This window comes from Schistocerca gregaria, chromosome 6 (assembly GCF_023897955.1).
Source record: "Schistocerca gregaria isolate iqSchGreg1 chromosome 6, iqSchGreg1.2, whole genome shotgun sequence".
Lineage (NCBI taxonomy): Eukaryota > Metazoa > Arthropoda > Insecta > Orthoptera > Acrididae > Schistocerca > Schistocerca gregaria.
In genome coordinates this window covers 390899059-390913542 of record NC_064925.1, presented here as the reverse complement: position 1 = coordinate 390913542, position 14484 = coordinate 390899059, and the positions used below count along the sequence as shown (strand labels likewise).

Here is a 14484-nt window from a genome sequence, read left to right as displayed (position 1 = left end):
ATTATTAAGAAGCTGGTTCGGACAGGCTGCTTGAATATCAGAAACAGAATGAGAAAGAGGACTGCAACTGACAGACAACACAAAGAAGCTGTTCTAGCTACAACGCTAATGAATCCACACAGTGCTACGAGACATATTGCCAAGGAACATGGAATTAGCCTGACAAATGACATTCACAGTCTGCGTCAACAGAATTTCCATCCTCATCATCTATCACTTCATCAGGCACTTGACAACTGTGTATTTCAAACATCATACAGAATTTTATTGGTTTGCCTTTCATCAACTGAGATGACCCTACGTTTTTAGCAACACGTGCTCTTTATCGCTGAAGCAACGTTTACTAACCACAGTAATGCAAATTTGCATAACATCCACTACTGGGCAGCGAAAAATCTACACTAGCTTCCTTAGGTTCAACATCAGTGACCATGGAGCGTAAGCATAAGGTGCGTCATCATAGGTAATTACATTGTGGGGCCTGACTCTACCTCAGGCATTCTAAATGGACATTCGTACATACTGTCGTTATGTGCTAACATTCAGCATGAAACACGAGTGAAGAATATTTATTTTGCAATGTACTGGTGATCACTGAAGTATTTTTAATGAAATGTTTAGTTTAACAAATGTATCTTGTATGATATAATTTATAGCAGTGTAGGTAGAGACGGTTGTCCAACACCATGGATTTTACCTCTAAGCAGCTCACAGCCATGTACAGAAGACAGAGGTCTCATATTCTTTCTAACATTTAGATATTTAATTCAGAAGTTGCTTTCTGCAGCATATTTTTTTTGTGACAGGCTTCAACATCAACATTAACAAATGCTATATCACTGTTAATACCTCCTCAAGAAATATTGAATGCAGTTATAAAAAGTAGATGGTTTGATTTAAAAACCTTATTTAATTCAGTACCTCAGTTCATACCAGCACTAAAAACATTAACCAAACAAAAACATACATGCCCTTCAACACTCTTAATATTTGCAAAAAAACACATTTTGGTATGTGTAACTGTTCGTGAAATAAAAGGGGTGTTAAATCTTACGTGATACACACACACACACACACACACACACACACACACACACACACACACACACACAGTGCAAGTTGCTTAATATTTGACGTAATACTGTATTCAACTCAGCAGTTAGGTATCACTTATAGCAAAACAATTTGGATGAGCTCTCCAAATTCAAGGGAACTTTTCATTAATTTCTGATTAGTGAAGTGCAATGAATACACACAACTGGATGAACTACAAAGTGGGTAGTAGCAGTAATCACTTTCACAAATAAGTCATAGAATTACAATTGAGACCTTTTCTTTCATATATCACAGTCATTACCTCTACCTTTAACTAATTCAGCCTAAACTTGTTTTTCAGAACCCACACAAGACAAAATAGCACATGATAGTTTGCCAGCTTGATTAACACACATTTACAGTATATATGCTATAAGACAACACTGTATACAAACCTTTTAAATTTATTCTTTCAATAATCACTTCAGGTCTCTCTGGTTGCAAAACAACTATTCAAATTGATTTCTTTCTGATATAAAAGAATGAAATGTAATCCCATAAACTGTCTTTTCATCATATGAGCAAACTATACACACTTCCAGAAACAATGTGTTATTATGGTAATTAATAAGGCATTAATAAGGTCTATTTACTTCTTCTAGGCATCATTAATATCATTTTTAGAGCCTTTCCCAAAGCTAAAGCACTATTTTCAACCACAAATTACATCTGAGGCCATTCCATCTCGATTGCAGTACTGTAAGCCTCACTCAGCACCTGCACTGTTCATTCATCAGTTACTGGCTGCCGACTCAATACTGTGCTCTCTCATTTGCCGTCCAGGCTCATGTCAACTCACTTCCATTGCAGAGGGGAATTACTCTTGGTTTTACTTTATATAATGCAAAGTCCCTAGGTATGAACCAGCTGTTACATTGTTACAAACAGACATATTTTAAAAAATCTCATCATTTAAACATATTAAGGAGTTAACAAAAAATATCCATAATTAAATGATATTGCCCTCCAAGTAATACAAAGAACTTAACTCACAAAGAGTAAATATTTCACACAACTCTACTTCTTTATAGTAGATCAAAGACATTTCATAATAAAGAATACAACTTTTGCATTACTCAGAATTAATCAGTACAAATTATTTACAATATCAATAGTAGTGTTACAACATGCAAACACATTGAAAACAGATGTAACATTTGCCCATACGATTCCACTAGGTGCGGACAGAAGGGGTACATGAATTTCTCCCTGGCGAGGGGGAGTTGGGGGGAGGGGGAGCATGCAGTAGCAGTAGCTTCGAAATGCCTTTGGGAGTGGTGCTTCCCATCATTATAAGAGGAAGGAAGGAAGGACGGACACACTTCCTAATCCTGGTTCAAATAGCTCAAAATATTGTTTCCTATCTCTCCTAGGTCATTGTGTGCAATAGTTTTTATCACTGGCTGTGAACTGTAAAGCAGTCTGGACTTGGTAGAAATATTGGAGCACACAACCAGTGTAAGGTATTTACACATCTGTCGAACACTGGAAACTCCAGATTGGAATGTAAACAGTATTAGGAAAGGGATAGATTGCAATCAAGCTACACGTCTATCACATTTGGCATGACTAACAATAGTGAGAAACAGCAGAAGTCTGGAAATGGGGATACAACAGTAATTTTCTGCTGTTGTCTGCTTATTCCAAGACATTTGAGGTTGAGGAAGACATTATCCAATGTCAGTCAGTGGAATATTTCTCTTTTGTTTTTCTAGTATCTTGTTAAATTTTGTGATATCAAGTTTTACATAAAACTGCTTTTGAACCACTTTGGCAATTTCATGTGGTTGTAAAATGGCTAAAATCTCATTCAAATTATGGGTCCATTAATTTCAGTGTTTGAGAGTGTACATTATTATGTGGAGCAAAACAGCGTATGAGGAAATGAATTAATGACTCGGCAAATGGCTCTCTGATGAATTCCAAGCAGATATCTGCTATATGTGTTATTCACAGAAATATTAAAATAAATTGCTGCATATCTCTGTACTATCCATCTTACTGTATTCATTTAACTGATTCACATTATGAATGAGCTAGTAAAATTTCAGACCTGAGGGCATCATCAAATCCCACTTTAAAGCATGTTTGAGGTCAGTTATTTTTATTGTATCAAAACAACTTACACACAATTCCAGATGGGAAACAATCAAACCATTTTCATATTGAGTACAGTACAAACTTAGTCAGTGTCATGTGCTAACACTCAAGAGGTGTTAGACACACAATTAAATAGTGACCAATTCATACCAGGTCCTCAATAAGACAAACATGCATCCTCAAATATCATATTCAGCTATAGCGCTCTAGACATTTAAAGGGGCAATAGGTATGATGAATGCTGTAGTTACCCTCTCTTAAGTACTGACAGCTTAGTTTATTTGTACTCCTGTATAAATCTAAATCTACACCTACATCTACATACATATACTCTGCAAGTCCCCATATGCTGCATGGCAGTGGCACTTTGTACCACTACTAATCATTACCATTCCTGCTCTACTTGCAGATCAAGTGAGGGAAACATCACTGTCTATATAGTTCCATACAATCCCTGATTTCTCTCATTTTGTCTTTGCCGTCCTTACTTAAGAAATATATTGAGGGCATAGAACCATTCTGAAGTCTGCGAATGCTAGTACTCGGAACTTATCTCGTGGGGATCCCAAAAGCTCGATCAGAGCCCGAGAATGTGTCGCTCAAGTGTTCCGTAAGCAGTCTCCATGAAGGAGGAGCTACAGTATCCTAGAGTTGTCCCAGTAAAGTGAAGCTGACCATTTGCTTTTTGTTCAGGTAATCACAAGTGCTTGTTCCATTTCATGTCACTTTGCAATATTTTGCCTAAATATTTAATAAATGTCACTGTTTCAAGCACACGACTGTACTGCATTTGAACAGTGTTGGATTTTTATCCTACTCATCTGCATTAACTTAAACTTTTCCAAATATAAGAGCAAGGTTTCATTTGTCACTAAACGGTAAAACAGCTTTGTTTGGGATGTATAATTTTTTTTTTACTTAATGCTCTCTCTCTCTCTCTCTCTCTCTCACACACACACACACTCTCTCTCTATTTATTTCTAGGTCTTTGTTGGGATTCATTCTGTAATGTTCTTTACACTTCAATTAGAAGTGCTTGATATTTTGCAAAATAAGTGAACCACTTGCACACACCTTTCAGATGAATAACCTCCGTCCATTCTCCTAATAACTCTCCGAGAATAGAACTAGAAAAAATCTGCAATAATATGTGTATTTCATAAGTTAGTATAGAGAGTGGATATATTGATTTACCTTGCAGGTGGTTCACAGGAAAAACTACAGTCACTACACTTCCCATAAAAAATTTTTCTAATTTTATGGTAGCAGTAATTACAAGAGCTACTTGTCAAAGGAAGACTGTTTGTTGGCTCTGCTGTGAGCATACCATCTCAGCATGTTAAAAGGAAGGTTGAAAGTGGTGTTTGATATCTTTCATGTGGTATTTCCCATCTGGGATTTTAGACCATTTCTGTGATCTTCCTATGCTGGATGAATAAACTCCTGGCAAATTCTCTGTGGGTTTCATCTGTCACTCCCATTAATCCAGCATGGTTCAGTTCCCAGACTGCCAAACAATAATGAAGAACTAATCAGACAGAAGTTTTGTCAGTGCTCTCCTCCATTGGGTGATTAGGCTTCCTTAGGATTCTTATACTGAAGATGTTTTCCATCCCGAAGGCAGATTTGTATGGTCATTGCTCTCTGAGTCACTCCTGATGATTGAACCTTTAGTAAGATGTTAGAATTTGCCTGGAATTCGGATCCTTGCACTTTGTTGGCAAAGTGCTACTATACTATCCAGTCACATTAATGTGACCACCTGTCAAAAGCCTGGATAAACTCCTTTTGCAGTATGGAACGCAGCCTGATTGTGGTGGTCCCATAGATTCTTGATCAGGTTAAAATACAGGGAATTGGGTGGCCAGGGGAGAATGGTCAACTCATTTTGGTGCTCTTCGAACCATGTATATACCTGCACGCTGTGTGACAAATTGCATTGTCCTGCTGGTGAATGCCATCATGCTGAGGAAGAACAAACTATATGTAGGGGTGGACATGGTCGCTTTTGTTGATCCACCAAGGGAATGCTATGAAAACATTCCCCAGACCATAATGCTCCCTTCTGATTGCACAATGTTTGCTTCCAGACATTTCATACTGTACACACCAATGGCCATGTGCCTGATGGTGCATAAAATGTGATTAATCTGAAAAGGCCATGTGTTGCCACTCCTTGGATGTGCAGTTGCAGTATTGGTGTGCAGATTCCAGCCCCTGTTGCTTATGAGTAACAGTCAGCATGTTGATCCACCAAGGGAATGCTATGAAAACATTCCCCAGACCATAATGCTCCCTTCTGATTGCACAATGTTTGCTTCCTGACATTTCATACTGTACACACCAATGGCCATGTGCCTGATGGTGCATAAAATGTGATTAATCTGAAAAGGCCATGTGTTGCCACTCCTTGGATGTGCAGTTGCAGTATTGGTGTGCAGATTCCAGCCCCTGTTGCTTATGAGTAACAGTCAGCATGGGTGCGTGAATTAACCTGCTGTGGTGGCCCATATGCAGCATCTTTCACTAAACAGTGTTGAAGAGACACTGTTGGTAGCCCCTTTGTTCATCTGAATGGTCAGTGCTCAATAGTTTCACGTCTGTTCACCCGTTCATATCTCGGCAGTCATCGTCGCCCATGTCATCTATGAACCACGGCGCAACACAGTTGCCGTGGTGCTGGTTTTGGTTGGGACCATTTTTCCATGCACAGTATAATTTAATTACAGCAGCATGCAAACAGTTTACAAACTTAACCATTTCTATAGGTCTTGCACCCTAGACCTGAAAGCCAATCATCATGTCTTTTTGGATGTCAGATAAATCACTCTGTTTCTGCATTATGACAATGACAGCAGTGTTTCCAGTGACCCTGTGACTCCCTTTATATACCCTCCACTGTCAGTGCTGCCATCTGCTGTTTGCAAGTGGTTATTGCGTATTGAAGCTGAAAATAGGTGATGGCCACTTTAATGTGACTGGGCCATGTAATTGCACTATGTGAGTATGCCTCATTGACCAAATCAAATTTTCAGCTTGCTACTTGGAGGGAGTTTTAACCTTAACAACAGCGGTGTTATCAGAATAAAGCACAAGTTATTTATAATTAACTCACAGAAAGTAACTGTTCTTGGTTTGTCTGGAAATACACAAAATGAAAAACTTCTCAAGACGGATACCTTATGGTCAATACAGCATTCTGAAAGATTGTTCAGTAACTCACACATCAGTACAAGAGAAGACTGTTTATAAGTATGACTGGGAGGGACTCAGATGTGAACCATGCTCTTGGTGCACCCATAAGCTGTTGGCTCATCCACTGAAAGCACAGCTAGAAGTTGAGCAGTGCGTGAAGACAGTACTGCATTAGGCAGGTAGGAAAGTCTGTGCACTAGCCATATGTCGATGATAGTTAATAATAAAGTCCAAATCATGGTCCAAGAAAATCATGTAGTGCAGGGTTGTCATCAAAGGACACACCAGAGAGCTTGCTGTAAACGTTGGCTTGTTGTGGTTGGGGAAGCTGGGTCACGGTGAGCACAGAAATCACTTAATATTTTTATTTCGTCTACAGTAACTGCAATAGAAAGTTGAAACTCCATGGGTCACATAATTACATTAGTTGTTTTTGTAATTTTTCTCTTTGTTCTCACATTAACAGTTTTGGGACAAATACTGGTAAAGCTCTGTCTTATGTGCCCACTGTCCACCATGTAGGGATAGAGTGAGAAATTGTTTGGGACACTATGAGCACACATTTGAGAAGGTAAATTATTGACATAAAGACTTCTTTTCTCATAATTAACACATTTATTTCATTGTTAGACATATATTTTCACATGTTTACTGAACATTGTAATGGTACAAAGAGACTTTTTTTGTGGATTATGCTGCATAGTGAAATGGTTGCCACTTTTATGTGATTTCTTCAGGTAGGACACTTTTGTAATTTTTTTCTCATTGTTGGTAGAAGTGATTATGGCAACAAAGTGTGAAATGGGATCTGTTTTTTGCAATGTATTCCCCTTCACCACTACATAATCATCTTGTTTGAGATCTTCAGTGAGCATTGTGAATATATTGTGATCTCCATCACTACTACAAAAATCAGTGTCGTCCATTGTCTGTGTCATCCAACTCGATTTGCATTTCTGCCCGAGAGCCATTACTTTAAAAAATAAGCTGCATTTTGGCTCTGGCTGTTTGCTTCTCAGCGATCATATCTTTTGCAGTTCCCTTTGCTTCCTTCTACTTTTGTTCAACAAGTATTTGTTTTTCTGGAATGTCTGTCAAGACTCATGTTTTGCCTCTTTTCCATCTGGCAATTGAACTTTACTTTGGTTGTGCCTTTGTGGGTGGACTAGTTTCTTGAGGTTTGACAGACAAGCATGATGCTCTACTGGTATCATCTCTTGAAGGCCAAGGTGTAGCCTTTTATTGCAATTTCCTGGATTCTTCTGAAGGTTGATAAAACACTTACATAATCAACTTTATCATTAATTGCATCATAGTTCTCTTTCTCATTTTCCTCAGTTGTTTCATGCTGCATTACAGAAGCAGACAGGAAATCTTGCTCTGTAAAAATATTTGTGTTAAGAGGGTAGATGCTTATGCACTGGAATCCTGATATGATATTGGATTCTGTGAATGCTATCAGATATGCTCTTCCAGTTAAGTGCTGCAACATTTTTGAATCTGATAGTCTTTTCAGGGTTCATTTTCATAAAGTTGTCACAAGCCCTGTAATAAAACCTCTTAAAAGGACCATAAACAGTTCTGTCTAGAGGTTGTAGTTTGTGGCTATAATGAGACTGGAGTGTCAGAATTGTCACACCATTCTGCATTACTATGTCCATACAATCTATACTGAAATTGCTTCCATGATTGTCATAAATCAACAAAACTGGGTCGTTAGGAGATGTACTAGAACATTTAACAACATGGTTATGTAATTACGTGAACAAAATCCCCTCCCCCCCCCCCCCCCCCCCAATCATCTACTCTGACTTGTGAGCTAACCTTACCCTTTATGGTGGTACGCCATATAGTGTGTGTTCTGGATAATGAACTGTAGGGAATATTATTGCAGGTGAAATAGAATTCCTCAATGCAGTTACACAAGAAGTTAGGGTAACAAGTTGGCCATGTCCAATTGGTGTACAACGTACTATCTACTTTTTTTCTGGTGTCTGCATAAGAATGCTCCCACATCCTGGGGGCTGGCACTAGTTGCTTATGATAATGATGTAGGCTGTAGCTTCCTCAAACTCAGTGAATGATGTCGTTTCAAAACACTGGACCAGCTTGTTTATTTGTCTCTCAATTTTCAAGCATTCTGATATTACTGCGAGCTGCTGTCTCATATGCCAGTTTAGCAAGCTGTGTAATGGTATACCATGCAGCATGTCAGCAGATACTTAAGCATACTCTTGTAAAAGTGATTTTGCTCCAATGTAAAAACTTGTTTAAAATTATACTTTGGATAAAATTGAACTTCTTAAAAGGCTGGTGCAGCCTTTGGTTTGTTTACATATCTGGAAAAATAAATTTGAGAATTAGTGTAGCTTTTACAGTTATATACATGTTTCATACTGCAGTTTCAAATTTGGCTATAGATAAATTACGATAGTGTGCTGTGCAAGTGTCTGTTTAGGAATTCCGTATTCTTTAGATGCTGCAAGCACAGCATAACTATCTTTTAGGAAAGCTTGTACAACTTCTTTCATCCTGTCTTCAGGTGTCATATGATATTAGTTTTCCTTTTCCTATTCTGAATCATATTTCTTGAAACATGAGAGAGGAAAGAGGAGAAGACTACAGAGCAATAATTTTAATGATAGTGAAACACACTGGGCAGTATGTCCAATGTGCCCCTAGCATCAGTTGACCATTGTGCCCCATACATAAAGTATGCAAAACTTACTACATAATAAAATTAGAAGTACTTGTATGATCAATTTCAGTGCTTCAATATCCTTTCTAAATTTACTGCATTCACATTTACTACTTTTGACTTTCATGGACAATAAGTTGTACAAGTAGAAATGTTTTTGTTTCATGGAAATCTTGCAAAAAATGAGGTTCAGACACACTTGCGACATTTTGCCAGTAGTGCAGCAAGTGGCCACCTTGAGAAATCAGTTGGTGTTACCAACATATGAATACCTTACCTTGGTGAAATCACAATATTCTGCTCTCACATATAGACGTTTTTAATAATGATCTTATCACTATGCCCCTATGCTCACTGTATGAGTGAGACTGTGGTGATCTGTGGCAACCCTTAAATCTACTGTGAAAATTTTGGTATGTGATATGGCACTGTGATTGTGCCTTTCTATGGTGTAAAGACCTCATTGGACTTACGTGTAATTATCGATTGATGTGTCAATATGTCCAGTGTGATTACAAGAAATATCATTAGACAGTAGTTCTTGTATCCTGTGTTTACTTAGCAGGGGAGACACCTGAAAATATCAAGTCTTTTTGCCAATTTATACAAAGTATTTTTAATTTAGTTCGTTAGTTAGTTACGTTCAGGATGTATGTTTATCAAGTTCTGAGGGTACCAGTGGTATTTCTGTTCTCCGGAATCAACTGAGTTTATGGCAGACTGATATACAGAATTTTGTAACAGCTAAAGAAAAAAAAATCTATTTGTTATTAATGTTACTGACTGTTTAAATCATGGTGTGCTTGAAATATGAAAGTCAGTGTTGTGTTACTCTTAGAACACCACCTGTCATCCCTTCTCTGTCCAGAATGTATATATAGTTTTGAAATAATTTTTATACTTATTTAAGATACTTATCATTTTTTCTATACACATTATTATTATTAATATGAATATAATAGAGGGAAACATTCCACGTGGGAAAAATATATCTAAAAACAAAGATGTAAATAAAACAGAAAGAAACTTCCACATGGGAAAAATATATTAAAAACAAAGATTCCAAGACTTACCAAGCGGGAAAGCGCCGGCAGACAGGCACATGAACAAAACACACAAACACACACACAGAATTACGAGCTTTCGCAACTGGCAGTTGCTTCGTCAGGAATCCCGGGAGTGGAAAAACTTACCTTAGGGGGAAAAAAGAACAGGTGTACACTCGCGCGCGCGCGCACACACACACACACACACACACACACACACACATACACAGACACAAGCAGACATTTGTAAAGGCAAAGAGTTCAGGCGAAAGCTAGAATTTTGTGTGTATGTTTGTGTTTGTTTTTGTGTCTATTGACCTGCCAGCACTTTTGTTTGCTAAGTCACATCATCTTTGTTTTTAGATATACATTATTATTATTATTATTATTATTATTATTATTTTCATTATCATCATCCATTGTTTGTTTCTATACACAGTTATTTCTGTGATTTGTGCTGGACTGTATACCTCTTCGTAATGTGACTTGTACATACAACTGTACAAAATGAACAAAGGATGAACAAATGTTATAATAATAAAAGTTGTAGATTTTTCAATAACAATGCATTTCTACTTGGCTATAAAAACTAGACAGTTAAGATGTAACATTTGAGGGTTATTTAACCAGAAAAGGATATTTAGTTAGCAAAGTTGCTTATTCAAATTTTGAGAAAAACCTTTGAAGCCTTATTGTTTTTTATTAATGGTTTCAGATATGGATAACAATGGCAATGATACCAGTGAAAATGAACAAGAATCCGATGAGGAGAGTGACGGCAACGTGGATGGAGAAGACCTACAGACAGAGGAAACTGTGTGTGAAGATAATAACAGCAAACAAGCAGAAAATGAAGAAGAAATTGTGGTAATTCATGAACAAAAATCAGAACATAATAGTGACAATAAGGCAAAGTTACTTCGTGAAAGGAGCAAAAATAATGAAAAATGTAATTTGCTACAGGAATCGCCAAGAAGAGAACCTAAAGAGAGAGTGGTAATTGCCACAGCTTCAATCAAAGTTGAAGCACATGGTATGCCACATAAAATCGATGTTAGGGTGTCAAATTTTTCTTCTGAAATGAGACCATCTAAACTGCAGGACAGACATAATGGTATGCTGCAAGAATGTGAACAGTCCAAGAATAATACATCAAAATTTCATTCACATGAATCAAAACAGGTGGAAAGGCACTTAACAACACATCCAGAGATTGATAATGACAGTGATAACGATGTCATTATCTTAGAGTGACAGTAAGCCAGTGTTTTTACCCACTGGGGATGATATTTGAATACCAACCAAATATTTAACACCAACAGTGCTTGCTTTGCACATGAAGGTTATTTACTCTTTAGTTGTAAGTTTTTAATATGTATACAGTTAATATATATACATTTGGTGCAGCTAGAAAGGGCACGTATATTATTTTTTGCCCTTTGTAATCAGGTGTGATTTTTTATTTGTGATTTGTACAGAAAATTTTATTAGACTCGATTTATATATTGAAAGTATAGGTTCTTGAAAACAGTCATATATTTATATAAAGGGCTTGTACTGAATTAAATAAAATACCACCATTCTGTCTAACAGAAGGTGGCATAATGGTATGGTGAAAAGTTCTCAGACTGGCTGTGAAAGTTTTGTGTTTCTGTTAAATCAAAAATGCTCTTTATGCTTTGACATAGTCATATTTTAAGTCAGTACCCTCTCTGTTATGTTATTCTAATCCGTTTACAGCTCCCATAACGTGTTTGGTGGATTTGAAACATTTTCCAGTAACAAACTTCTTCAGATGTGGGAAAAGGTTGGTCAGCATCATACTTTTCACCCATTTGCTGTTCATATTCCACATCACGCTATCTTATTTTATGACGAATCAGCCTTCTCAGCAAATTACGGTTCTTAAACTTCTCTTCTTCTGGGATGATGATTTGGGTATGTCCTCTTTGCTCGATGTCAGACTTCACTATGTTCTTGTACCTGAGTTTTGGTCTTCCTTTTGGACTTTTGTTTCTGATATTCAGATCATAGAGTAGTCTCATTAACCTTTAGTACCCCTGCTTCACATATGCCTCTGCCATCTCAGTTATTATGAGATTATTTTATCTTGTAGGCGTACAGACTTGAGTTTGTTTTCAGATTTCCTCATTCCAGTTTCTATCCCTTCATTTCTTGCTATGAAGGAACCACCGTTTAACTGTCTGAATTCTGCTGAAGCTTTTACTTCTTTCACAACAGTACATCAAAATGGACATGTGATAATATTAAAGGAGACAACTCACCGAAAGCAGTAGCATTGAGTGGTCAATAGTCACTCACAAAAACAAAGAAAACTTGCTAGCTTTTGAAATAATCCTTCTGTGAGCTCGAGAAAAATTCACACGCACACACACACACAAAACACAAAAAAACACGTACGCACTTATGCACATATTGTACTACATAGTGCCAGCTGGACTCGCCTGCACCATGTAAGGGCACAGACATGTGTATGTGTGGGTGTGCATTTTTTGTGTGGGTTTTACTTTACATCTTAGAAGGTTTATTCTAAAATCTTGCAACTTTTGTTTCTTTTTGTGTGTGCCTATACACAACTCAACAATTGTGCTTTCAGTGAGAGGCTTACTTTAATCCAAAAGTATTGATATTCTAACAGTACTTTCCTACACCGTATAATAGGTTTTGTAGATACCTCAGTTACATTTTAATGGTACTTTCTTATCCCATATTAGGTCTTCAACTGTTTGATCGAAGTTAGAATCTGTTTGAATTCTGTGGGTGTGATTTCTTTGTCTACACCAGTATCGAAAGAACACTACCAAGATAGTTAAAACAGTAGGTTATCTGTAGTTGCCCTCCAGTTCAACATGTCCTACTGGTTGCCCATATCTTTTCATGACCATCACCTCACTTTTCTTGCGGCTGAAAATGAGACCACATACTTTAGCAGCTTCTGCACAGGTGTTTATTTGATCTTGAAGGCCTTATTTAGAGTTGTTCTGCAGAATATACATCATTAGCAAACAAAATGGTTTTCGGTTTTTCGTTGCCAATGATTTGGTGTAATTTTCTCTCTATCTTTTTCATTTCTGTAATGAAAAGAACAGGAGACAGAACTCCATCTTGCCTTGACCCATACTTCATGTCAAAGATTTTAGCCATTCCCACAGGTGTTTTGTCTTTACTGTGGGTATCTTAGTTCAAATTATAGGAACTCATGAATGAGACTACCCCTGATTTTCGATCCGAAGTAAAATTGCCAAAAGAAAATTTATTTCTATGTGAACAAATTTCTATTAAAGTTTTCTAAGTCGCCAAAAGAAAGTGTTTTTAATTCAGTATTGAGAATGTAACTTTTCACGACTGTATCGGACAATATTGGTCAATTTACTACAGAAATAACAACCTTGGATAATTTTTGAGATTTAACAGAGTGAATTTGCTTTTAGAATCCCTTTTTACCTAATTTTACAGTAGGCTGTGTAGATCTACATTTCCTCTTGATAGCTGCTGGTCAGGCTATTGTCTCCGTTTATTTTCTCCCTCCAATTCTTGAAGTAGGTAAGTATGGAAATTATTTTTTTCTAACTCTTGATCTTGCTGTTTTTCATATTCATTTATTGCTTGTACTTATTTACGACCATATGAAATTGAGTTGCAATGAAATCTGACATTATCGAATCTTCAAACTGGTCAGTATCATTTACATGAATACATCAGTCACTTGCACTGTTCCTATGAACTGCTCTACCTGTTATCACAGTAAGAGATCTTAATTCCAACTGTTGCCGCTCTCGACTGGCGGACGTCTATCAACACTACCGCACCTCTTTGGTCAGAGATAGCAATGCCTCGTCTTTGCTGCTTCCGACCAGAGAGCACGTTTACAAGAAAAATTATTTATTTATTTATTTTAATATTAATTTATTAATTTACAAAAATGATAATTTAAATAATTAATTGCGTAATTTCATTTGAAGAAAAAAAAAGTTACATTTTCCTTTTTCGTGATTTGCGTCAGTGGGGAGGGGTCTGTTCCACTACACCCAGATGCTTCATCAATATCAGCTGATTTTTCAGTGTTTCTGTATTTCCAGGCATATTCAGTATCATTCCAAGTTATGTCTGTCCCATTGTCTGAATTGGATGGATGTGATACAGCACTGTCTTTTTGTGTATGGTGTATATAATTTACATTTAGCAACTCATCAAAGTAAGACTTGCAAGTTTCTTTAATGTTATCGTCATCTATGCAGAGATTCCCATTATTATCTGTTAGGTACTTGGGATGTTTCTCATCATTTTTTCTGTTTCATCGTCCCTTATAGCTTTTGTTATTGCCATTAT

At 37.0% G+C, this 14484-nt stretch overlaps 1 protein-coding gene across 2 annotated transcripts in view; it reads left to right on the top strand.

Annotated features, from left to right (window-relative positions):
• Positions 1–13983, top strand: part of LOC126278152 (death domain-associated protein 6-like) — a 154443-nt gene extending 140460 nt beyond the window's left edge. The window contains exons 8-9 of one of the 2 annotated variants that reach the window (XM_049978049.1): positions 10850–11001; positions 11098–13983. In XM_049978049.1, coding sequence (XP_049834006.1) covers positions 10850–11001; positions 11098–11388 — 443 coding nt within the window. In that variant the 3' untranslated portion in view covers positions 11389–13983. Of the gene's footprint in view, positions 1–10849 lie in introns of both variants that reach the window. The other variant, XM_049978048.1, reaches the window with a different exon arrangement.
• Positions 13984–14484: the final 501 nt, after the last annotated feature.